This window comes from Mustelus asterias, chromosome 23 (assembly GCF_964213995.1).
Source record: "Mustelus asterias chromosome 23, sMusAst1.hap1.1, whole genome shotgun sequence".
In the NCBI taxonomy this organism is placed as follows: Eukaryota; Metazoa; Chordata; class Chondrichthyes; order Carcharhiniformes; family Triakidae; genus Mustelus; species Mustelus asterias.
This window is the reverse complement of record NC_135823.1, coordinates 40,837,676-40,864,556: the sequence shown is the minus strand read 5'-3', so window position 1 is coordinate 40,864,556 and position 26,881 is coordinate 40,837,676. Positions and strand designations below refer to the sequence as shown.

Here is a 26,881-nt window from a genome sequence, read left to right as displayed (position 1 = left end):
AGCTAGCAAGTTGGAGAGGTAAATACTGTGAATGTAGCTGTTGGATATGATTGGTATGGGCAACATGGTGGCACAGTGGTTAGCATTGTGGCCTGTCAGTGCCAGGGACCTGGGTTCAGTTCTGGCCTTGGGTGACTGCGGAGTTTGCATGTTCTACCCGTGTCTATGTTGGTTTCCTCTGGATGCTCTGATTTCCTCCCACAGTCCAAAAATGTGCAGGTTAGGTTGATTGGCCATGTTAAATTGCCCTTAATGTCCAAAGATATGTGGGTGAGGTGGATTAGCTGTGGTAAATGTGCGGGGTTATGTAGGTAGGGCGGGGTGATGGGCCTGGGTAAGATGCTGTTTTGGGGAGTGGGTGCAGATTCGATAGACCAAATGGCCACCTTCTGCAGTGTAAGAATTCTGTGATTGATAGAGGGGTCTGAAGTTGTGTGACAAAAAGCAGCAGATGTCAGCATGTCCTTGACCAACTTGGTGAAACTGCATTTAATCTATACTATTTGTATTTCTGAACAATTAATGTATGCAAATATATAAAACACTTCAATCAATACGATGCAATTGCATTAATACAGTAATGGATCAGTTGAGTTTTATTGGAAAATTCAGTGTGTTAGCCGTTGGACTGGTTTTGTTCTGAATATTGACAAACGGTTGGTTGAATTCAGTTGATGGAGACCCATGGCAAAAATACAAGTGCTAGAGATTTGAAACAGAGTGGTTAGCACTGCTGCCACTCAGCGCCAAGGGCCTGGGTTCAATTCTGGCCTTGGGTCACTGTCTATGTGGAGTTTGCACGTTCTCCCCATGTCTGCATGGGTTTCCTCCAGATGCTCCTTATCCACTCTGTCCATGTCCCTCATAATCTCATACACCTCAACAAGGTCGTCCCTCAGTCTTCTCTGCTCCAACGAAAACAACCCAAGCCTATCCAACCTCGTAGCTTAAATGTTCCGTCTCGGGCTGCATCCTGATGAATTTCCTCTGCACCCCCTCAGTGCAATCACTTCCAGTAATGTGTCGCCCAGAACTGCACACGGTGCACTAGATGTGGCCTCACCAGAACTGCACACACTACTCTAGCTGTGGCGTCACCAAAGTTCTATATAGCTCCAACATGACTCCCCTGCTTTTGTAATCTATGCCTTGATTGATAAAGGCAAGTGTCCCATATGCCTTTTTCACTACGCTACTAGCATGCAGTTCCGCCTTCAGAGGTCTATGGACAAACACACCAAGATCCCTTTGTCCCACAGCACTTCCTAGTGTCATGCCATTCATTGAATAGTTCCTTGTCAAATTACTCCTTCCAAAGTTTATCTCACTTTTCAGGGTTAAATTCCATCTGCAACTTCTCTGCCCATTTGACCATCCCGTCTATATCTTCTAGCCCAAGGCACTCAGCCTCGCTGTTAAGCACCTGGCCAATCTTTGTGTCATCCACAAACTTACTAACCCTATTCCCCACATAGTCATCTATGTTGTTTATATAAATGATGAATAGTAGGGGACCCAGCACAGATCCCTGTGTTTTGCCACTGATCACTGGCTTCCAGTCACTAAAGCAGCCTTCTGTCATCATCATCTACAACTGAACCAATTTTGAATCCACTTTATCAAATTACCCATGTGCATTTGCCTTCTTTATAAGTCTCTAAAGGCTTTGTTGAAATCCATATAGGCTACATTAACTGCACTACCCTCATCTACACACCCGGTTACCACCTCAAAAAATTCAATCAAATTTGTTAGGCATGACTTCCCTCTGATGAAGCCATACTGGCTATTCCTGATTAAGCCTTACCTCAAGTGGAGATGCTCTCCTTCAGAAGTTTCTCCAATAGTTTCCCTACCACTGATGTGCAACTCACTGGACTATAATTCCCTGGCTTATCTCTAAAACCATTCTTAAATAGCCGAACATTAACTGTTCTCCAGTCCTCCGGCACTTCCTCCGTGGTCAAAGCAAAGGAGGTGGCCCCTGCCACCTCCCTTGCCTCCTACAGCAGCCTGGGACACAATTCATCTGGACCTGGAAATTGGTCCACATTTAAGCCTGCTCACACCTTCAATAACTTGTCCTTCCCTATGTCAGTTTGCTCAAGAACCTCGCAGTCTCTCTCCCTGAATTCCATACCATCATCCTCATCCTCTTGGGTGAAGACGGATGTGAAGTATTCATTCAACACTCTACCAATGTCCCCTGGCTCCACCTGCAGATTGCCCCATTTGTCCCTAATGGGCCCTACTCTTTCTCTGGTTATCCTCTTACCATTGATATACTTGTAGAATATCTTGGAATTTTCCTTACTTTTACCAGCTAGAGCTTTCTCATTTCCCCTCTTTGCTTTCTTAAGCTCCACCTAACACTTTCTGAACTTCACTGATGCCTTCGCTGATTTCCCCTTTCTTTTCCTTCTCATTGTATCCTGAATATCTCTGGCCATCAATGGTTCTCTGGGCTTGTTACTCCTCTCTATCACCCTAGAGGGAACATGCTGGGCTTGTACCTTCCCCAATTCATTTTTGAGCCCCCCCTCCACCACTGCTCTTCCAAATGCCCCACGATTAGCTGTTCCCAGTCTATCTTGGCCAGATCCTGCATTATTTTACTTAAATCTGCTCTTCCCCTAATTCCAAAGGTTTTTTTTTGCAACTTGTCTATTTCTTTGTCCATAACAATCTTAAACTGCACCAGGTTGTGATTGTTATCACTACCACCACCTCAACCACCTGTCCAGCTTCACTCCCCAGAATTAGGTCCAGTATACCACTCCTTCCCTTGTCGGACTCTAGACATTTTGGCCTAAAAACTTCTGTACACATTTGAAGGTTGCCCTGACCTTCTGTAGGATCACTGTAGAATTAATGTGAACTGAAGTAAGAAAATGTCTTCTCAAAAATTAAATTTTCTTCCTATTTGAAGGAATGGAATGTTTTTCACGAGATCTATGTGACACTGTGTACTTTTCACTATGCTGCTCCATGAATTTGCTGCCTTTCAGTTCCCTCTCAATAGTTCCCTCCATAAAGAATACTTCTACCGATATTCACAACCACCCCTTCAACTTTGCCATCTCATGTGTCCTCTATATTTCCACAGTTTCTCATAGACAGGACCATCTCCAAGCATTTCCTTTGTATGTCTTAACTGGTAATTGGTTAGCACTGCTGCCTCACAGCACCAGGGACCCGAATTCGATACCGGCCTTGGGTTGACTGTATGGAGTTTGCACGTTCTCCTCGTGTATGCATGGGTCTTCTCCAGGTGCTCCAGTTTCCTCCCACAGTCCAAAGATGTGCAGGGTAGGTGGATTAGCCATGGTAAAAGTGTGGAGTTATGGGGATAGGATGGAGTCATGGGCCTGAGAAAGATGCTCTTTCGGAAAGTCAGTACAGACTTGATGGGCCAAATGTCCTCTTTCTGCACTGGAGGGATTCTATGGTTAACACACATCCCAGTCTTCTGTCCTCCCATCTTTGGCTATGGCCAGATAATGCTCTGTGATGTCTTCTCTTCCTGCTCCCTCGCCATTGCCTCCGGAATTGCCAGAACATTAGCTGAGTTTCTGGATTAATAACCTAGCGATAGTATCACTAGCCACCACCTTCCTAGATTGTGATATGTCCCCAAAAGTGTTGTGAATGTAGGGTTGTAATCAGTTATTCAAAGCTGTAGGGAAGGAAAAAAATAGTTGATCAAATCATTAGGTAGAGAGCAAGAGGTGATTTTAAATGATAGTATGAGACAAGAGAAGGCACAATGAGAGTTGATGTAGAAGCAGATACTCTCTGGGTCTCAGAGACTATGTGAGTAGTTCAGAAGAGGGGAAAGGAAGCATGGAATGATTGTCAGGCTCCATAACTCGAGAGTATGTTTGGGGGAGGGGGGGGGGGGTGAAGGCTGGTGGACACAAGACCATTCTTAGTCTTATTTCATCATTTCTTGCTTTTAAAGTTTGTTTATTAGGCTTGCATTAACACTGCAATGAAGTTACTGTGAAAATCCCCTAGTCGCCGCACTCCAGCACCTGTTCGGGAGGGAGAATTTAGCATGGCCAATGCACCTAACCAGCGCGTCTTTCAGACTTTGGGGAGATATTGACCTTTATGCCATTCTATAAAAGTTTGTGGCTATAAAGTTTCCCAGTAAAGTTGTAGTTTTTAATTATTGGGCAAAGTATTGTTACAATTAACCTAATTTACAGGAACAAATTCTTGTTAATTTGTGATGTCATATGATAACCTGACCTACATATTTCCAAAATCTAGTTTAAAAATTAGAACTTTTTAATGAAAAAGTGAAATGGGTTATTTGTTTAACTTTTTTTATGCTTTGATAACTAGATGTTATCTGAAGTTTAAAGGATGGGGAGTCTGCTCCCAGGTTCTTGCTAATCACTGACTTGAGATACTTTCTTTGATTTGGGGCTACCATCTTGAGACTGGATTTCAAGCAGTTCAGTTATAGTTTTATAGTAATTGTCGTTGGTTTAAAAAAAGAATTCTGCAATAGGTAAACATATTCCCAATAGGCACTTCAACGATGGCTTTGGCTAAAGAGATTTTGTGAGTGAGTAGCTATTCTTGATGTGAGACAGTTTGAATATGCAATACCTTTCATCTCGGAGTCACAGTTGTGAATATACAGTTCAGAGTATGACCAAAGGAAAGAGATTTGAAATTGACCACCCTCCCACCCACACCCCGCTCCCTCTTGCAGTGTCAGAATACATTTCTTGGTTTTCTTTTGGTTCTGCCTGTCAAGCTATTACTCTTTGTGTAAACATTTTATTGATGCATCCATAGAACTTTGACTAGTGGCCTGCTGGATGCATCTGTCTGTTTATCCCAGGAACTGTCAACAATCAGAAGCTGTGTTCTTTGCAGTTCCATTGAGAGGATGTGGCAATCAGTTGTCCATGTTTGCTGTGTAATCAGATAAAATACTGTCTTAAGTGTCCAAATGCCTATCTGAGGAGGCAATAGGACATCATTTAATACTGAATCCTGACACATGGAATGTTATATATTTCTGAGGGGTAAATAATAGACTCATGATTAAAGTCAGAATATGTGATGTCAGTGGGGGGAGGGGGGCACAAGTAAAAATGGATAGCAGGCTGACTGCAAAAAAATGAAACTCAGATTGGCAAAAGGTGGGAAATGATGTTGGGTGGATTAGTGCTGGAGTCCCTGTTGTTCACTGTTTACAGAAACAATTTGACCTTGAGCATCGAAAGTTCAATTTCAGAAGTTTGTGGATGATACCAAATTGGTATAGGTAATACAGGGAAAGACTGCAACAAAATACAAGAGCTGGAGTTCTGGTAAAAGGTTGTAGAAGTACTAGATAAGGCACAAAAAATGGTTTCCTAGAGTAATGCCACCAAAGTTGTAATACCTATCAGAAAGGTTAATTAAACTGGCTGTTTTCTCTGGAAAAGAGAAGGCTGAGGGCTGACCTAGTAGAGGCCTTCAAAATTATGAAGAGGCAGATATGAGAAAATACTTCCACTTGCGGATGAGTCCAGAACTCATGGGCATAAATATAAGGTAGTCACCAATAAATTCAACTGAAAAATCCAGAGACTTATCTATAGAACTTGCTACCACAAGAGGTGATTGAAGTTTCTGGTGTAAGGTCAAATTTGAGAAGCACATGAGGAAGAAAGGAATTGAAGGATATATTGATAAGGAAGGTAAAAGAATGCATAAACACCAACATGAACTGATTGGGCTGAATGGTCTGTCTGTGAGGTGTAATTACTATATAAACCAATTGTGAAACAATTTGAGCTCTGTCCAAAAATGTCACCGTTGAAGTTCTCAAAGTGCTGGGGTTTTATCACAGCAGGTAGAGAATGGGTGGGAGCAATTTTTTTTCACTGCTCTACTGATCATTTATTAGGACTGATCATGATGGATGGAGGCCTGCAGGTTGAATTGTTTTCTAAATTTTTAGCTGAATAAAAGTTATGTGGCAGTTGTCAGAGATTAGAAGTCAACTACTATACCATATTTATTTGGAATTCTGATGAAAGGAACACTCTTAATCATTGTGTATATATTTGTAATTCTGGAGGAGGTATTTCAGATTTGTAATATAATCACAACAGTTTTGCATTGTTCCTCAGAATTCTTTGTTGCTCCACTAAATTGGCTTCATATCAAATTAAACACAATATTACTGGTTAAAGAAAACTAGTACTTACAAGGCAGTAAATTCAGTTCACTGACTCTTGTATAATCTCGGAGACTGGTATAGGGCTTTCAAATTGTTTCAGGTTACACTTTTTTCAGCTTTTCACGACCTCACTCTTTGTCACTGTTCTTGCCTTTTCAAGATGCTCATTATCTTCAAGCCATATCCCCATTTCACTCAGTTCCTCCCTTGATTCCCTTTTTGTTTTCATGATCTGATTCCTCACCATTAGTGGTTTACATGCACCTGAACTCTCCTTGCCTCCCTCTTATCAGATTCTTCCCTTCCTTTCCTCAACTTATGAGCCTGTAGAGCCACTTGTAGACCTCAGTGCTGGCACCCTCCTACTTTATTATCTACATGTTCACTGATGATGCATCAGCTCTCCTTCACTGAAACTATTAACCTTGGGGCTGTTGCTGTACTTATAAATTGCCAGTCTGACATCAAATCCTGAATAAGTTGAACTTTCTACACTTCAGTGTTGTCAGAATTGAATCTGTTTGGTTCATTTGTGTGATTTCAAACTACTTTGTTTTTTATTTAAGCTGATGGTACGTACGCAGGCTCATTTTCTGTTCAACCATGAGCTAACATTCCTGCTCGACTTCCAGTTACTGCCTTCCACATATACAGTGAGAAGTCTCTCAACACCAAGTTAAAGTCCAACAGGTTTATTTGGTAGCCCAAGCTTTTGGAGTGTTGTTGCTTTTGTGTTCACGAACAGGGCATACATAGACACAGACTCAGTTTACAAGATAATGGTTGGAATGCGAGTCTTTACAGGTAATCAAGTCTTAACGGTACAGACAATGTGAGTGGAGAGGGAGTTAAGCACAGGTTAAAGAGGTGTGTATTGTCTCCAGCCAGGACAGTTAGTGAGATTTTGCAAGTCGTGGGGGTTACAGATAGTGTGACATGAACTCAAGATCCTGGTGAGGCTGTCCTCGTGTGTGGAACTTGGCTATCAGTTTTTGCTTGGTGATTCTGCGTTGTCGTGTGTCGTGAAGGCCGCCTTGGAGAACACTTGCCCGAAGACCAGAGGCTGAATGCCCGTGACTGCTGAAGTGTTCCCCGACAGGAAGAAAACACTCCTGCCTGGTGATTGTCGAACGGCGTTCATTCATTCATTGTCGTAGCGTCTGCATGATCTCACCAATGTACCATGCCTCAGGACATCCTTTCCTGCAGCGTATCAGGTAGACAACATTGGCCGAGTCACAAGAGTAGGTACCGTGTACCTGGTAGATGGTGTTTTCATGTGAGATGATGGCATCCGTGTCGATGATCCGGCACATCTTGCAGAGGTTGCTGTGGCAGGTTGTGTGGTGTCGTGGTCACTGTTCTCCTGAAGGCTGGGTAGTTTGCTGCAGACAATAGTCTGTTTGAGGTTGAGCGTTTCCCCAGAGCGGAGAAGCTACGACATCTCAACACGTCATTGATGAAGACGAACATCTCGCCAAGGCCATCCTCACACCCCCACTTCTTGCCTTCAAACAACCGCACAACCTCAAACAGACCATTGTCTGGGAGGGGGAATCAGGACAGGTTGTTGGTGATCTGGACACCTAAAAACCTGAAGCTTTCGACCATTTCTGCTTCGTCCCCGTTGATGTAGACGGGGGCATGTTCTTCACTTCCTGAAGTCGATGACAGTCTCCTTCATTTTGTTGACATTGAGGGAGAGATTATTGTCGCTGGACCAGTTCACCAGATTCTCTATCTCATTCCTGTACTCTGTCTCATCATTGTTTGAGTGTCGACCCACTACGGTGGTGTCGTCAGCAAACTTGAAAATCGAGTTGATGGGGAATTTGGCCACACAGTCATAGGTGTATAAGGAGTATAGTAGAGGGCTGAGAACACAGCCTTGTGGAGCATCGGTGTTGAGGATGATCGTGGAGGAGGTGCTGTTGCCTATCCTTACTGATTGTGGTCTGTGGGTTAGGAAGTTCAGAATCCAGTCGCAGAGGGAGGTGCCCAGGCCACACAGTTTGGAGATGTGTTTTGTAGGAATAATGGTGTTGAAGGCTGAGCTGTTGTCAGTACATAGGTGTCTTTGTTATCTAGGTGTTCCAAGGTTGAGTGCAGGGACAGGGAGATGGCATTTGCTGTGGACCTGTTTCAGCTGCAGGTGAACTCTAGTGGATCCAGGCAGTCCAGGAGGCTGGAATTTATTCATGCCATTTCGAAGCACTTCATAATGATGGGTGTCAGAGTCACTGGACTGAACCGCTGCTCTTCATGAAGGTCACTCATCACCAGGGCAATTAGGGGTGGGCAACAAATATCAGCCTTTCAAGTAATACCTGCATCCTGTTAAATAAAGAAACCACAAATTTGAGTATGATTTCTTGTAGATTGTATCTATTTTAAATGATGTCACTAGTAAATAAATCAAGTGAAAAAGCTGGGAAGGACCAGCGGGTGTAGTTAACCCATTCCGGAATGGAAGTGCTGTGCTTTTTAAAAACATTAATTCAAAGACTAGTTTTCTTTAACTTGACTGAGTCTAAAAATACACTTCAGTGTGGTGGACCAAGTCAAATGTTGGTATTCAGTTACTCTGGAATGATAGACTCCTACAGTGCAGAAGGAGGCCATTCAGCCCATCGCGTCTGCACCAAACTCTCTGAAAGAACATCTTACCCAGGCCCTCCAACCTGTGCATTTACCATGGTCAATCCACCTAACCTGCACATCTCTGGACTGTGGGAGGAAACCCACACAGACACAATGTGTAAACTCCACACAGGGCAGCACAGTGGTTAACACTGCTGCTTCACAGTGCCAGGGATCTAAGTTTGATTCCCAGCTTGGGTCGCTGTCTGTGTGGAGTCTGCACGTTCTCCCTGTCTCTGCATGGGTTTCCTCCGGATGCTCCAGTTTCCTCCCACTGTCCGGAAGGCATGCTGGTTAGGAGAATTGGCCATGCTAAATTCTCCCTCAGTGTACCCGAACAGGTGGCAGTGTGTGGCAACTGGGAGATTTTCACAGTAACTTCATTGCAGTGTTAATATAAGCCTACTTGTGACACTAATAAATAACTTTGCTTTTACTTTGACAATCACCCACGGCCAGAATTGAACACCGGTCCCTGGTGCTGAAAGGCAGTAGTACTTGCCACTGTACCACGTTCTCACTCTCTTACCTGATGTTCTTGCTTCGATTTCTTGTGTTGAAATGTTTTATCACTTCACCTTCATGTCGTTTATTATTTCAAAATATACAATTCTTTCATAGTCTCAGGATTTTGGAATGGAATCTAAGGTCATCACATTTTTGTTTGTGGGGCTGCACATCCTCAATATTAAAGCACATTGTTACAAATTCTGCCTTCAATATCTTTCCTGTATTTGTTAGTTTGCAAGTGCATTAGTAGTTCTGTTGCCTTTTTCTGATGGAAAAGCAGTACCTTCACTTGAATCTCAGATTTCCATTGGGTAACTAACATTGCTTTCTGTAACTAGATTGAGTGATGTGCCAAGGAGCATGAGGCTTCCAGGAGTGCGTCACCACTTACTGTGCAAAGAAATTCTCCCTCAAAACACGTGTCTCTTGCCCAAAACATTAAATCTTTGCCCCATAATACCTATGCCAACAGCTAATGGGAACAGCTTTTCTTTGTCTACATTATTCAAACCTAGATCGCTTCATACCTTCATTAAACAAGTTGTTTTAACTCCAGGCCAATACAATTCATTAATAGTAGAAAAGGTGTCTAACCAATAAAAAATATAAGATACAGTAGCAAGCAGATAGTTTTGGGCTTGATAGATTATTAACTGCTAGTTCATCTCGCATTATGCTTGGGCTGGATGAGTGATTAACTGCTGGATTTTGACTATATAATCTTAGTATTCAACAAAATTAGAAAGTGGTTTGCAAATTTTTTTCAAATGACAAATTACCTCCAAACACTGATCCTTCCCAAGATTCATTACTCCCACTTAAATGTTGATACACACTTGGAGACCATCAATGATTTTGAAAGGAACTTGGATGGGCACTTCAGGGAAATACGCTTGCAGAGCTACAGGTGTAGAATGAGAGAATTAAACTGATTGGATTGCTCTACAGAGAGCCAGCATGGACTTGGGCTGTGTGGCCATTTTCTGTGCCATAATAACTATAACAGTCACATTCTTGGTCACCTTGTGCAATTTACTGAGTAAGCAAGGAAATATGCTTCCAGACAAGTTACAACCATTCCATAGTCTTATTTCCATAGCTAAGTGCTTCCCTGCACAACATCACCTCCCCCATTCTGCCTCTCCTATACATGTTGAGCTCAGCATTATTGTATCTTCACTGTTAAATCAGCTGAGACCAGGCACAAACATGGAACCCTCCTGATATTTATGCCCAGAAGACATGCTCAGAAGTACCTTTGCCAATCGAGGTGTGGAGGAGAAATGGTCACTTTTCTCGGGCTAGAATATTGTCTAGGGAAATTTGGTATTTTTTTAAGAAGTTGCAAAGAGGTGAAATCTTGGACTGGGATCTGAATTCTATCACTGAGCATGTTGGTGAAACAACCTACTGCCGACCATATAACACCTAAAAATAGCTAACTCCCAGTCTCTGTTGCTATTCGTGTAATGGCAGCTTGCCCTCAGTGTAAGTCATATGACTTGGCCAGAAGAGAAGCACTTGGAACAAATGGGCTGTTTTTCTGTATTCTGGACAACAGGAAACATCTGTGGCCAAAGGAGACCCCCTTCCTTAGCTGGACCATTAGAAGATGCATCAGCAGCTTTCATGTCCTCCACTCCACAACTGGGGTTTAAAAAATTGTGCCATCGCTCCCCCCTCCACTAACTGCTCAGGCCTTATTGTCAGACTAGTATTCCTCTTTGAGTCGCAGTGCCCCAATATGGAAGTTTCTAAGGACTGCTAACTGTTATGTGCCAAGTGCGTCTAATCTGAGCTCTGTCTGCAGCTCTTACATCATGTTTGTACTGCTTTTCTTATCTAAGCTCAGAACACAGCTTCTAGAAAAAGTATATCAATGTATTCCAAAGCTAATGGAAGCCAGAGGAGTTATAAAGTTGGTGGGTTGGTGCCTGTCCAAAACGAGGGGAACAATTTTGAGTTCATAATGCTTAGTTGCTATATCACCCTGCTCGGAGATTTGTTTAGATAATTACTCCAGTAAATTACCCCTCGCAGATTTAAAATAAAGGCATTGATTGTGCTGGCAGTTCTTTATTACTCTGGAATTGGTGCATGTTGATTGTTTGATTTTAGGCTGAATGATACTCTCTTCATTGCAATAAATTCAAATCCTCATTGAAGAGTAAATGCATTCCCCAATGGGAAATGGAGCCATTGTGTCTCATCTTGTTCATGTTGCTGATGTTCTCTGTCCAGTCAAATGCACTGAGAATAGGCACCTGTTTTGAGGTACCATGGCGTTACTGCACATTTAGAGATTTTGGGGGTGAAGTTTGTAAAATGTGTTTAATTTGCTTATGGAGGGGAAAGCAGGCAGTTAATCTTTCTCATTTTGCAGAACTATGTTTTACAGCATTTTTGTGGTGATGTAGCTTTACTTTCTGTGTAAACATTTAACATCTAATAGTGATGTTATTTAACAGTGTTCCAAAGCCTTTCTTGACATTTGTTTTGACTTAATACTGTGTTAGTCTGCGAAATGCTGTGTAAACCCATGTAACAAAAATGCTATTCCTAAAGTTAACGTTTTTGGAAAAGGCCCAAAGTTTAGAAATTGTGGGAATAAAGCAGGTATTTAATCTTCCTTTATTTGTTGTCCCCCACCCCAATTGAGTCTTACTGCAAGGCAGTTACATCAAACTGACTTATTCATGAGATGTGACCAGTGTTTAAAAGTGTGCATATTTTGTTCTGAAATAGGTTCAATGCATGTTGCAAGTATTGACAGATTAGCAAGGGTTTTATAAGCCTCATGTATGTTTTGGGCAGGCTGGAATGATCTTCAGCTTTATTTGAATTGCACATGTAGATAAAGTTTATTCTGTGGGAAAGTGCGCAACAGGGTACTTTTAAGATTTTGGGGAAGGTCTTGTGTGAAATAAATTTGGCTGTCTCAATTATTCTCATTGGTCTAGCTGATGGTGCCAACACATTGTGTTTTTACCTTTAATAGCACAATTTTTAACAGATAAGCAGTAAGCAATAGGATAAAACACATGAAAAAAAATTTGTTTTTCTTGGCACAAAGGGTCGCCTGGACTCGCAACATCAGCTCTTTCCTCTCCTTACAGATGCTACCAGACCTGCTGAGATTTTCCAGCGTTTTTTCATTTGGTTTCAGATTCCAGCATCCGCAGTAATATGTTTTTTATCTGTTTTTCTTGATGTCATCACTCCCTCCTCAAAAAATCATTCCTTGCAAACACCATCCTCCCTTTCCATTCAAACTTTTGAATGTGCTGACGCCTCCTGAAACCATGCTCTTCTTTTCCTGAACTCCACGTTTGAAATCTTCCCAATAGGCTTCTCCCCCATCGCAGTACCAAAACAGCTCTTATAAGATATAATTTGTGACCTTGCTGAAACTCTTTCTCCTCATCCTTCTTTACTTGCCCGTAGCCTTTGACAAGTTGACCTCACCGTCCTCCTCCAGTGTCTCTCCACTGGTGTCCAGCTGGGTGAGGCTGCACTTTCCTGGCTCCATTCCTATCAGTTGAGTCGTAGTCAGAAAATCGCCTGCAGTGGCTTTTATTCCTGCCCCAGCATCATTAATTACCTCTGGTGTCCCCCAACCATCTATCATTGACCCCCTCCTATTTATTTCCAGATGCTGTCTCTTGGTGACATCTGAAAACAAAATATTAGCTTCCATGTCCTTGTTGACGACACCCAGATCTATCTCCCCTCTGCCACTCTTGACTGCTCCACTCTTTAAATTATCAGACTGCTTGTCTGACGTTCTATATTGGATGAGCGGAAATTTCCACTAACTAAATATTGAGAATACAAAGTCTTTCTTCCTGGCTATAAACTGTTTTGTTTCCATTTAGTCCATCCCTCTTGCTGGCAACCATCTGAGGCTGAACCAGATTGTCATATTTAACTCTCAGATGACCTGACCACAGATCAGTGCTGTCATGAAGGCAACTTATTTCCAAATCCAAAACATTGTTCAATTCTATCCTGCCTCTACTTAACTACTGCTGAAATCCTCATCCATGTCTTCTAGATTCGACTAGCCAATACACAGCTGGCATTCTTCCATTCTACTCCCTGCAAACTTGCAATAATTCAAACTCTTCCCATTTCCTAACTTGCACCAAGTCCCATTTGCTCATCACTCTGAGCTTGCTGGCCCACATTGGTTCTGAACTCGGCAATGCCTGGATTTTAAAATTCTTATCCTTATTTCCAAATCCCCCTCTGACCTCATCACTCCCTATCTCTGTAATCTCCTCTAGCCCAACAACTTTCAGATACTGTATCCATACTCTTCTATTTCGGGCCTCTTGCGCATCCCTGATTTTAATTGCTCATTCAGCTGGCAAGGTACTAAGTTCCAACATTCTCTTAAAGTCTCTACTTAACTTTACTTTCCTCCTTTTAAGACACTGCATAAAACCTGATTTTTTTTTTTGGTCACCTGCTCTAATATCGCCTCATGAAGTTTGGTGTCCGTTTTAGTTTGGTGCTCCTGTGAAGTGCCTTAGGTTTTGCTTTATTATGTTAAAGGTACTATATAAATACATGTGTTATTGCCATTTTAGTGACTAGTTCACCAAAAGGTTAGAATACTTGTAAATGCTGAGATCTTGTACCTTATTGGTGTTTTTACTTTTTTAATTCACTAATCAAAATTACATTTGTCTACACCTGCATTCCCAATTAGGCACACATGACTAGTAGTTAACATATTGGATAACACTGTTCTACTTAATCTGGAACTACTTGATGCAGAAGGAAAAAACTTGCACGTATATAGTGTGTTTCATGTCCTCATGCCCCAATACACTTCACAGCCAATATTTTTTTCCTAAGTGTATTGCTATTACTACGTAGACAAAGATAGAAATAAGGTCCCACAACAGCAGTGAGATAAATGACCTGCTGATCTGTTTTGGTGGTGATGGTTGAGGAAAGGATTTTGTCTAGGTCATTTGAAAAACACTGCCTGGTTTACTGGTGTTAAAAGTCCTATCATGCTATGCAATTAAAAAGCAGACGGTCCTCTGTTTAATGTCGTATCTGAAAGAAGGCACTTCTGCCAGTGCAGCACTCCTTTAGTCAGTGTCCTCCGGTTTCCTCAGTGGTGCTTGAACCCAAGACTTGCAATGTTTGAAAAGGATGCCATGCCATTCTCCAGCGCTACCACTCAACTTTGAACATGAGGGATTCAAAAATGTTTAATGGCAATGTTTACTAACTGTTTTTCATACTGCCTGACATTTTAAGAGGTTCTCTTATATGCTTATTGGAGGTCTACTAAAGACTGAGCTGGTTCTTTTGTGTTTGATATCTTTCTATTTTCATGGAAAAATCAGGGACTCTAGTTAGATGTTGGCATGCAATGGATTGCTGCAGTATTTTAAAGTGTGCAATGCAAAGTTCTAAGTTGACCAATCTACACCAGTGCTGCTTAGTTGGCATCAAAGGGCACAGCAAACTTGTATAACAGGTTCTGAAATTATGGGTTGCAACATCATGGTCCGAGACTGTAATGGTGGCTGTGGATCAGAGACTCTGTCCTATGACCAGCTTCAAGGTCCCACGATGTATGCACCCAGTTTTTTTGCTCTGCTTGCACCTTTCTGGAGGGGAGTGACTGAGTGTCCACAGGCAGGCTTCAACAGGAATCCCAATTTGAAGGAAGAGTAAGTGGATGGGGGAAATTATGATCCAATGGAGGGTTTGAGGTGAGCGGATGGGGCCAGGAAGTAGCCTCTGTATATGTAAAACTCCTGAATTCCTCATTGGCATACTGCAAAGGTTTTACTGGTTGTATTTGTAATGAACAGCTAAAAAATGGTATTCATTGATTTTCTGTTACTAAAATATGATATGCGTTCCTGTTTATGCCACAAGCATATTTGGGAAACTAAATGTACTGAATGCAAACATGCTAGGAAAGAACACACACATTCTTCAACTGAGTGATCAGCTCACAACATTTGTGAAGAAAGCTGCATTTTGGAAGAGTAATATATTAAGGTGAACTGATTCTTTTCTCCCACTTTTCAAATTTCTCTCTGACAAGTCACAACATGCATGGTGATGTCTCATTAGGCCCAGTGTTTTTTGGATGATGGTATGTTTAATAATACATAGTGAAGATTACTATCTAAAGGCACCCATTGCTCAACAATCCTGGGGTCACACCATGTCTGAGGTGTTAAAAGTTTGGTAACCACTATTGTACAATGAAATTAAACTGTATTATCACATTTGTTAACTAATATCCTTCAGCAAATTTTTGAAAGTCTAATTCTTGCAACAGCACTCATTTTTCAAGAGAAGAACCACAAGTTAGATTATTTAACAGCCTGTCGCAGTGATAACCAGCTATCTCTTGGCACCTCACTTCTGCAATGTTGTTTCTACCAATTAAACTCCGAGCTGATTGGATCTGCGCTGCAGGCTTAGGTATCAGAGACACATTGAGCATGGAAAACAAGTAATAGGAATTGTTTAGTGCTCAGTGTTTCCTTGCATTCCAACTGCAGCTATACTTCTAAAGTATTTAGAGCTATTTAAAATATATATTGAAACCTGGATGAAGGAACCGGGTGTAATGTAACCAAATTTGCTGACTATACCAAAGTAGGTGGAATAGCATGTTGTGAAGCGAATGCAGAGTCTGCAAAAGGGATATACGCAGATTTAGTGTGCAGACAAAAATTTGTAAATGGAGTATAATGTGGGAAAATGTAAGGTTATACACTTTGGTAGGGCAAAAAGAAAAGTGGATTATTGTTTAAATGGAGAGAGCATACTGAATGTTGCAGTACAGAGAGATCTGGATGTCCTTGTACATGCATTACAAAAAGTCAACATGCAGGTTCAGTAAATAATTAGGATGCTAAATTGAATATTGGCCTTTATTGCAGAAGGGATGGGGGTATAAAAGTAGGCAAATCTTGCTTCAAACTATAGGGCATTGGTGCGACCACACCTCCGTACTTTATAGAGTTTTGGTTGTCTTTAAGGAGGGATCTATGTGCATTGGAAGCAGGTAAGAAAAGATTCATTAGGTTGATTCCTGGGGGTAAAAGGGTGGTCTTATGAGGGAATGTTGAGCAGGTTATTGGAGTTTAGGAAAGGTGATCTTATTGAAGCATGTAAAATTCTGAGGGGGCTTGACAAGGAACATGCTAAGAGGATGTTTCTCGTGGGAAATCTAAAACTAGGAGGCACAGCTGCGGAATAAGGGGTCTTCCATTTAATACTGAGATGAGGAGGAATTTCATTTGAGGGTCATCAATCTTTGGAATTATCTTCACCAGTGAGCAGTGGAGGCTGGATCATTGAATATGTTCCAAGGCTGAGTTAAATTTTTGACCTAGAAGAGTTGAGGGTTATGGAGGGACAGGAAAATAGAATCATAGAATCCTACAGTGCAGAAAGAGGCCATTCGGCCCATCGAGTCTGCACCAACCACAGTCCCACCCAGGCCCTATCCACATATCGCTACATATTTACCCACTAACCCCTCTAACCTATGCAAACTGGGACACTAAGGGGCAATTTAGAATGGCCAATCAACCTAGCCCGCACATCTTTGGACTATGGGAGGAAGCCGGAGCACCCGGAGGAAACCCCGCAGACACACGGAGAATGTGCAAACTCCACACAGACAGCAACCCGAGCCGGGATTCGAACCCAGGTCCCTGGAGCTGTGAAGCAGCAGTGCTAACCACTGTGCTACCGTGCCGCCCTCAAATAGGATTTCAGGCTACAATCAGTTCTGAGATGATCTTATTGAATGTCGGGCAGGTTCGAGAGGCCAAATGGCCTATCCTTCATTTTCTTAAGTATTTCATTATCTTTAAGGTGATTTGGCAAATCCTGATCTTGTGAAAGGTGCAATATACCATCCATTCTTCACTTCCTACCCACTTCATGTCAGAATATCAGAAAGTCAAAAATGTAAAAGCAAAATACTGGAAATTTGAAGTAAAAATAGAAAATGCTGGAAAAGCTTAGCAAAAGCGAAAGAGTTAAAATTTATCAAAAAATGCCAAACCTTTTCTGATCATGTTCAGAATCTCCCCTGCCCCCAAGAATGTAGTTTTTGTGGTAGAGAGAAAGATAATAGCAAGGCGATATGATATCTTCCTGTATTGCTCAGGCTTCCTTTCTACTGCTGTTGATGGATGTTTTCATAATAATCTTTCAAACTGAAAGTAGTGTGGGTAAGAGTTACAACTTGGTTTGGAGATGGTCTCCGTGAAAATAAGAGATTTATTTTACCCACAGTATCACATTTGTGCAGTTCATGCAATTGAGTGGCACTGATTGTAACTGAACAAAGAATGTATCAACAAACTCAGGTACAGAATTGAGGTTCTTTTCAACTTGAAACTTGCTTAGTTATTTAAATATCTGGCACATGTCTCCTATCTTATAAGATTTCACATAAACATTCAGCCAGAACAGTAGAGATTCCGTTTCATGTATTCTATTTGACACTGGTCTAGATTTAAATTTGTTCGTTTATTGCATCTCTTATAGAAAGGTATCACAGTTGGCAGCATGTGTAGTATTCATGTGCAGGATTGAAAAAGCAGGAACTGTTGGTAAGCCTCTTGGGGTTTAATTCTTCTATTCCAGCCTTGCCCTCAAAGGGTAATGAGTGCCAAAAAATCACATTTCAGTGAAGAAATTGAAGCAGTAAATAGAAATAAATAATATTGAAAAAGATGGGATTACTGGGCACATTTCTTCAGTCTCATGGTTTTCAATTTGTGTTAAGAAAATCAGTTGTGATGACAGCGCTTGTGATTATTAAGGCCAAATCTGTTTGGCAGCATGTGGTTTAAGATGAAGTGTAGTGATGTGTATATTCTACTGCCTTTTGAGGCCAGGTGAGATTGCATGACGGTGGGTGGTATAACAAGCATATTGGGGAAAAAAAATCTATTTAATGTCTGGCTTTAGTCAAATTGTCTAGATGCAGAGTAGGTGAAATCACTCACTGAGCCATAGGAAGCAAGAGTTTGCCAAGAAGAGTATACTGAGCTGTTGAGCCCAATAAAGTTATCTAGTGTAATAGTACTAAAGTCTAGAAGTGGCAGCAACAGATGGGATAGAATATTGTTTTAGACCAACAGGCTATTCAAACTGTAAGTATTACATTCACTGAACCATAAATAGTTGACAGGACTTAAACTCTTTGGCAGAAAGAACTCGCCCTTTTGGCTGCTGAGGGAAAATAATAAAGAAATGCACATTTCATCGGATGTGCAGGAACAGGGAGAGCTAAAGGTGTATGTACTCGAGCTTCTTGAGTGTTTTTGGAGCTGCACTCATCCAGGCAAGTGGAAAGTACTCCATCACACTCCTAACTTTTGTGTCTTGTCGATTGTGGGCAGGCTTTGGGGAGTCAGGAGGTACGTTACTGGCCACAGTATTTATATGGCTAGTCTGGTTGATCAAAGGTAACCCCTCAGGATGTTGATAGTACCATGAATAATGATTATCACTTCTCTTATTGCTTCCTTGCTCTCTTGCCTTGTCTTCTCTCTTTAATCACACATTCCTACACTTGATGACCCCTTGCCCCCACTATTTAGTTTAAAGCCCTCTCTACCACTGTAGATGTATGACTTATGATGTGGAGATGCTGGGGTAGGACTTGGGTAAACACAGTAAGAAGTCCAACAGGTTTAATTGGTAGCAAAAGCCACTAGCTTTCGGAACAGGCTGTCCCTTCGTCAGGTGGGTGGGAGTTCTGCTCCCGCTTGAATGGCTTTCTGTACCATGGTCAATTTGCTCATCCACCACTTTCATCCATACAGGTTGCAAGAACCTCAAACCTGTTAGACAACTGCAAAGGCTGAGGCTCCTCAACGTCAAACCTCCTTCATCCCCATACCTGCCTGACTCTCAATCATACTCTCTGACTACTAACCCGATCAGAAAACCCTGTCCTAACTGGTGTGATACTTCCTTGGTGTAAAGTGTTCAAGTAGCTTTTCCTCCCCTGTGAGGTATTACAGTGTCAGCAGCTCAGCTTCAGCTCAATCTTGAGTCAAGCTCCTCAGGCACAGACTCATACTGCCAGTGGCTTTGCTGTGGGTCATATTGACATCCAGGAGCTCCCATTTGATGCAGTCACAACAGATCACCTATCCTGTCATCTTTATTATGTATTTATTATTTTCTTAATTGATTGAAAATCTTGCAATTTCCAATAAACTTTAGTACTGATGATAAAGCTTATTAATAAAATAAAGCCCTTATAGTTATAAATTAATCCAGTTTTGAAAGGTAAATGAGCAAAATACATGCACCAATCAATTAACTGTTTACTTGTGACATCGCATTTGGATTTTTTTTCCCAACGTGGCTCCAAACTGCTTTGCCCAATGCTGCTCCCATGCTGACAGGCTGTGCCCGCTTATAATATCTGCTAATGAGTGAGCTGAGGTGTTGGGCAGTTAGTTTCATTTACAATGGGATATGACATAGTCACCAATTCGGATTGCTGCCCATAAGTTCTTTGGCTACCAGCATTCATGCGCCTAGCCTTTCAGTAACACATGTCATACTCAACTGTGATGTCTTCCCTCATAGAATACCTTGCTGATGCTCATGGTGTAAGCTTGAAGGTTTTTGGGTAATATACCCACACCCCTGGTGTTACACATTTGCCAAAGTTGGTGACTACAGAAGATGAGATAGAGGGGTGGGGTTATAAAAGCATCTGGTACCCAGAAATAGTGGAACATGGGTGGGTGGCAGTTTTCCCAGTTACTTATGATCTTTTCTTTCCTTACAGCGATTACGCAGCAGATGAAATCACTCACTGCATTCGACCGCAAGATATCAGGGAGCGGAGGGCTGTTATCATACTACGAAAGTAAGAGCTTCTCTTTTATTTTTATTGCCAGTGTGATGCAGCAGTTGTCAATACAGAGCATTGTGCTCTTCAGTTTGCTGCCTGTGGTTGTAGCTGTTTCCATCCCTTCTCAGTCTAATCCATTTATGGAAAATGACAAATATATTATACCAAAAAAAAAATGGGTGTAGAAATCTGACCAAGTTAATTTTTTTCCACTGATAATTAAGTTTTCTGTCCATAAGTTTTTGAGCATTGGACCAGGAGTCATGATCATGGTTTCAAATCCTGGAACCTTTTACTCAGCCTTTTGCTCTCGGGAAGAGATAAAACAAGTACTTGTGGATATTGGTGTGAGGAGAGAACAGGAGGTCGTGAACTGTACTCTCCATATAGTTACAAGTGTCATCAAAAACTCTTGACTGTTGGCTTTCTTGCACTAGTATTGGGAATGTTGCCCTTTCCGCATTTTTTCTTGCATCAGTGATTTTCTTCCACATTCTTGTGTTATCGTATCCTCTCTCTCGTGAGCAGACTGCCCTGTTTCTGCTCACTACCCTCTGATTAATTGCCTGTGATTTGACACTGATCTTAGTGACTGCTCTCCGGTGTTGTAACAGTAAGGGATGCTTGCAGCACCTCACTTAAAATAACTTTCTCTCTGCTGATCATTTTCTGCAATTATTTCATATTTTGTTTATTTGTTTTCCTTTTTATTTTAGCTATTCCCAATCCGTCCATTTGCAAAGCTATTGCAAGATAAGAAAGATACATGAGATGTATCCAACAATCAATATTTTTAATCTGCACGCTGTCTTGCAAAGTTCTACAACAGTTGTTCAGTGTTAAGGTTTGCTCAGTCGTGTAATGTTTTTTCTCTTGCTTCTATGTTTTTCTCCCACAGAACAAGGACAGATGCACCACGTTTAGAGTCAAAATCATTAACCAGCTCAGTGTTACCAGTTCACATGTCCAACAGACAGTCGAATAGTGACCGATATCAAGTAGTACTAAAACAGAAACGGTCGCACCGAAAGGCAGATCCCGATGCTGCACACAGGTAGGAAGCAAGTCACATGCTGGGGATTATTTGGGAGTCTTGTACCTGGAATCCCCCTCCACATCACTGTGCAGCAGGTGTATTAATGTATGAATGCATTGTATGATGTGTTGTGAAGAAAATTTTATTTACTAGTCATAAGTAAGGCTTACATTAACACTGCAATGAAGTTACTATGAAATTCCCCTACTCGCTACAGTCCGGCACCTGTTTGGGTTAATGCACCTAACCAGAATGTGGGAGGAAATCTGAGCACCCAGAGGAAACCCACGCAGCCACGGAGAACATGCAAACTCCACACAGACAGTGACCCAAGCCGGGAATTGAACCCGGGTCCCTAGCGCTGTGAGGCAACAATGCTAACCACTGTTACCGTGATTTGCATAGCAGGATCTCTCAAACAGCAGTGAGATATATGGTATATATATCTTGAATAAATGTTGGTCAAGACTTGGAGAACTTCTTGCACCCCCCCCCCCCCCCCCCCCCCTGCTTTTTGGAAAATACCTTGCCCTCTTTTATGCACCCCAGTGTAGGGCGTAACAAGAGGTAGGGATTCAGTTTTACTTCACATTTCACACGTGGCATCTCTCAATGCTTCCTGAGTACTAGCATTTGAGTCCTTCTGTGAAGATAGCCAGTTTCAGCTGAGTTAGAATGAGGAACATTTGGGCAGCTGCTTTTGCTGATGCGCTTTCCTGCATAGATTACCAGTGGCTGAGTAAGGATGTTGGCCGAGTTGAGGATCAGACATGAATATAAACTGTCACCACTTGGCATGCATGAAGCATTTCCAGTTGGGCAAGATTCCATATGGATGACTAGGATCCCACCAAGTCAGTGACCTGTAATGTAACTAGTAAGGACTACCATTGAGATTAGGATTGGTCAACCTGTGGAATTCACTACCACAAAGCTGTTGAGGTCAAAAAATTGTATGTTTTCAAGAAGGAGTTGGGTATAGCTCTTGAAGCAAAAGAGATCAAAGGATGTGGGGGAAGGTGAGATCAGGCTATTGAGTTGCATGATCAGCCACAATCATACTGAATGGCAGAGCAGATTTGAAAGGTTGAATGACCTATTCCTGCTTCTATTTTCTATGTTAATAGCACTGTTAAATATGTCTTCAATACTTGTCACACACCAATAACAAATGTGTTCATGACAAAAGTTAACTTGAGCTTTGTTTTCTTTCAAAGGCCGAGAATTCTAGAAATGGACAAAGAGGAGAATCGGCGGTCTGTGATTTTACCAAAACACCGTAGGAGGAGTGACTGTGCTGCAGAAAATTATTGGAGAAAGACACACGAATGTGTGGATGATGAAGATGACGAGGGTGATGAAGGCGGAGGGGTAGATAGTCCAGTCCGAAAAGTTAAAATGCGACGACACTGATTGAGAAGGGGAGAGAAAATGGGAACTTTAACTTGAAGGCTGATGGACAAAAGTGCACTACTCAGTTCTGAATGGGACAGCTCAACAGTAACTTTAAAATTCAAAGAGGAAAATGTTTTTTAAAAAACGCTCTTTAAAAAAAAAAGGATTTTATTGAACTCTTGAGGATAGAAAACGGCAGGAGATTGTCGTTGTGTTGCAGGCAGGTGGCCTCTGTGTTTCATTCTACCTTTGTTACTGGGTAATGTTGTATAGCCTATTTTCCCCTCTTTGTTTTATGTATTTAAAACCCAAAAATAACTCGCACTGCTCTGTGCGTGTGAAAGCAAAGTGTTTAAAAAATATATTAATTAATTTTTTTTTAAATGAGAAGCTACTTTTTTTTGTTGAAATGAGGAGCAGCCACTGTATCATGGTATTGCGTGCTTCTTCAAACTTCAGCGCTTCCATTGTTAGGGTTGCAAAGTTCCTAAAATTACATTAGATATATTGTTGCTGAGGAACTCTTACTGAGGAATTTTTGTTTCCATATAGGGTATAGGGTATGGAAAAACACACTCGTGTTGGCTTGTAACAAAGTTGTACAGTTCTGAAAAAGGCAGTTTAAAATGTACGCAAATGATTAAAAAAAGTTATGTAAATGAAAATAGGTATTTTATGTAAAAAACAAAATAAAAAAAATCTTTTAATTTGGGTAACTGTCAAAAGGAGAGTTTGACTGTCAGCGGGGCCTTTGACCTGGATGCTTACTTTATTTCTTGTATAAAACCTAAATTTGATTAAATGCAAAGAGCATCACTTTAACCTGTGTTGAGTTTTGTGTCTAAACATATTTTGAATTCTGGGTTGCTTTTTATTTCAGTGACAGTATAATAGGAACAGTATGAAAACTGACATTGTGGCTCACCGAAGCAAACTTTTGATTATGGAACAGGGACTTGCAGACGAGGAAGATAAGTTAATTTCCCCTCGTAACAGTTGGTTCCTCACCCTTGCTTGGAAATAATTTAGGAAGAGGATTCTTTTGCTCCTGTTTGATACTGTTGGCTTGTGTTGAAATAAATTAGTGGTACTGTTTGAAGACAGGGTGGGGGGTCAACTATAATGACTCACTAAACAATGTACTGATGATCATTGGTTGAGGATGTATTTAGGTCTGGTTGACAAACTTGTACATTGGTCAGTTGAGTACACCTCAGTACCTTCAGGTGGAAACTGTTTAACTTCACAATAAATATTTTTTCTGTTAATGTATTCCAAATACTTCTGTATATACTTTGGTGTGTTTTAATTGCATAGTTTAAGCCACTGGCCTACAGCAGTAATGTGGCTATGTGTGCACAACTAGTGTGTATCAGTTGCACACTAGGCATCTCACACGGTTACAGATGTAAAGCAATATTTATTTCAGAAAGTCAATTACTCACCTGAAGCATGACCTTTTGTGAAATTCTAATGTCTAATTAACTCCATAGTTTATAAGCAGCCACTTTCGTAATGACCTTGAAAGACTTGAAATAGTACTTTTCATGACCAACAAACACCTCAGTACTTTACAACCAATTAAATACTTTAGAAGTGCAGTTTCTGTTGTAATGTAGGAAGTGCAGCAACCAATTTTGCAAAGTGATGTCCCACAATCAGTGTGATGTTGATTGAAAGATAGATATTGAACAAGACACGGAGAATTCATTTGCTCTTCAAATATTGGTATGAGATCTTTTGCCACCAGTGAGGGCACACAGGACCCCAGTTTAACATCTCATCCAAAAGACAGCAACTTCAATAGTGCAGCACTGCTTCAGTACTGCATTGGAATGTCAGTCTTGATTTTTGAGCTCTAATGCTGGAGTGGTACTTGAACCTGCGACTCTCTCAATTGCTACCAACTGAACCACAGCTAGCCCTTGAGGAAATCAGAATTTTAAACATCTGTCATAATCCAGGTCCTGCAAATGCAAGAAATCCCTTTGTAACAAAACCTTCTGTCTGCCTACATTCCTGTCTGGATTACTTCCTGTTGTTTCTGCTGCACATTTTGTAGTCAGTCTTTCTCGTTGCAACATCAGATTTATAATGGAAACTACTTCTGAAGTCATCACTCTTATTGCACAATCTGGCCACTGAATTCCCAAAAATCTCTCTGGGCTTTTGGAAAGCCTTCATCTTGGCTCTTTCTCTTGCTCAGTAATTCAAATTTCTAATGTCCAAAATAAAAGCCTAACCAAAATAAAATTACTTTCTTTTTACAAGAGCACATTAGAGTTATCCATTTATTTTTTCTGTTAATGCTTTCAAATATATTGCTAAAATAGGGGTAAGGAGGAGGCATTTGATCCTTCAAGCCTGCTCGGCCACTCAAGATCACGACAGACTTTCTATCTCAACTGCACCTTTCTGCATTATCCCCATAAAGCTTGGTTTTCCTAATTCTGCTAATTCTGACATCTTGAGCATCCCCTATTTTAAATCATTTAACTTATGGAGCCTTCAACTACCTGGACCTTTAATTTCTAGAATTACCGCCCTGAGCTTCTGTGCCTTGCTTTTCCCCCTCTAAGACTCTCCTTTAAATCTACCATATTGACTAAGTTTTTGGTCATGTGTCCCAATATCGCCTAATGTGGCTCAGTACCACACTTTTTGTTTTATAATTCAGTGTAAAACACCTTGGAATATTTTGTTACATTAGAGGCATTGCATGCATACAAATTCTATCCAGAAATATGTTACTCTGACTTGAACATACTCAGTGTACATCCATAGTCCTCTGGGACAGAAGAATTCCAAAGATTCACAGTCCTTTGAAGAAATTTCTCTTCATCTTTGCCTAAATGGCCGAATCCTTACTCTGTGATTGCGACCTTCAGTTCTAGACTCGTCAACCTGGGGAAATATTCTCTCAGCACCTATCCTCTCAAGCTCCTTAAGAATTTTAAACATTTCAGTGCGATTACTTCTATTTCTTCTAAACTCCATGGAATAAAGGTTTAGTCTACACAACCTCTCATAGGACCGTCTTCTCATCCCAATCTTAACAAATCTTACCTCGAAGGTAAGCATATCTTTCCTTGGGTAAGGAGACAAAAATTGGTCTTCCAAGACGCGCAAGTTGTGGAATTTTTTTTCAACATTTAACAGGTTCTGTTGAAATTTGAAAAGCAGTTGGATAAATTTGCAAATGTTTTCTGAAATCAAAATCACTTTGAATAGTTGGTGTGAAAGGGAAGTGTTCTGAAACATTTTTTTCTATACTCAGAAAATCAGAGAGGGAAATGAGTGGGAGAGATGGTGTGTCTTTAGGGTGTCATTTTAAATAAATACTAGTTGTATTTTGAAGCTCATTTACCATGCTTGTATTGGGTGACGCATTCAATTCCAACCACCTATACAGGTGGAGAGACTGAGAAAGAGGGACAAGTTTATTCCCTGCTAATTTTTTTAGTAGTTTGCTTCTGAAGACAACCAAAGCCTCCAAGAGAGGAATGGGAAGGAAGGAAAATGGGGGAGATCCTGGCTTGTTCCCTACGTGTAGCTATGGATTGAGGATTACTGGTGAGGTGAGTGACGACAGTGTAAAAGGAAGGAAAGGATAAAGTGAGCTTGAAGATGATGAGGAAAAGGTAAGGGTAGTGAGGAAAGTGAATTGATTGTGAGAAGACAAATGTGGGGGCATTTGATGGAAGTGATAGGAAGATCAGAGGACGTTGCTGAGAGCACTTGCCCCAACCTCCACCCTAAATGCAGCCTGAATCTATTGGAGGCTCCTTTTCCATGCTACTCCATTCCATACTACAGGCTAGCTAAAGGAAAAAAGAAGCAGCCAGGTGAAGGTCCAGTGTCAGATAAGGGGCCATTGTTCTCCAGTTGTCCATGTATGCTGCCATAAGCAATTGGAATCTTGTCTGGAGAACTGCTTGTATAAACTTATCATGTTACTTTTCATTGTATACTAATACACGTGACAAGTCATTCTAATTTCACTTGGACCAATGGATTGTCATTGACGATTTCACTTCATTATCAAAGATGGTCATTTCTTGCATTTGGGCATTACATGACTGCAGAATCCACTTACAAACCTACATTGCTTTCCACTGTGTGGGCAAGGATGAAATGTCTGATTTTTGACTGCCCAGTCTCACTCTGGCTTACCTTTTTGTCATTAGCTGCCTGTATCCTTTGCTGTTTGAAAGGAGCAATG

General features: G+C 41.2%; 1 protein-coding gene across 1 annotated transcript in view; it reads left to right on the top strand.

The window, feature by feature from the left end:
* The window catches only part of alkbh5 (alkB homolog 5, RNA demethylase), a 34,341-nt gene extending 10,410 nt beyond the window's left edge, over positions 1–23,931 (top strand). Inside the window, exons 2-4 of the mRNA XM_078240385.1 lie at positions 20,163–20,243; positions 21,127–21,282; positions 22,482–23,931. Coding sequence (XP_078096511.1) covers positions 20,163–20,243; positions 21,127–21,282; positions 22,482–22,677 — 433 coding nt within the window. The 3' untranslated portion in view covers positions 22,678–23,931. The remainder of the gene's footprint in view (positions 1–20,162; positions 20,244–21,126; positions 21,283–22,481) is intronic.
* The last annotated feature ends 2,950 nt before the right edge of the window (positions 23,932–26,881 follow it).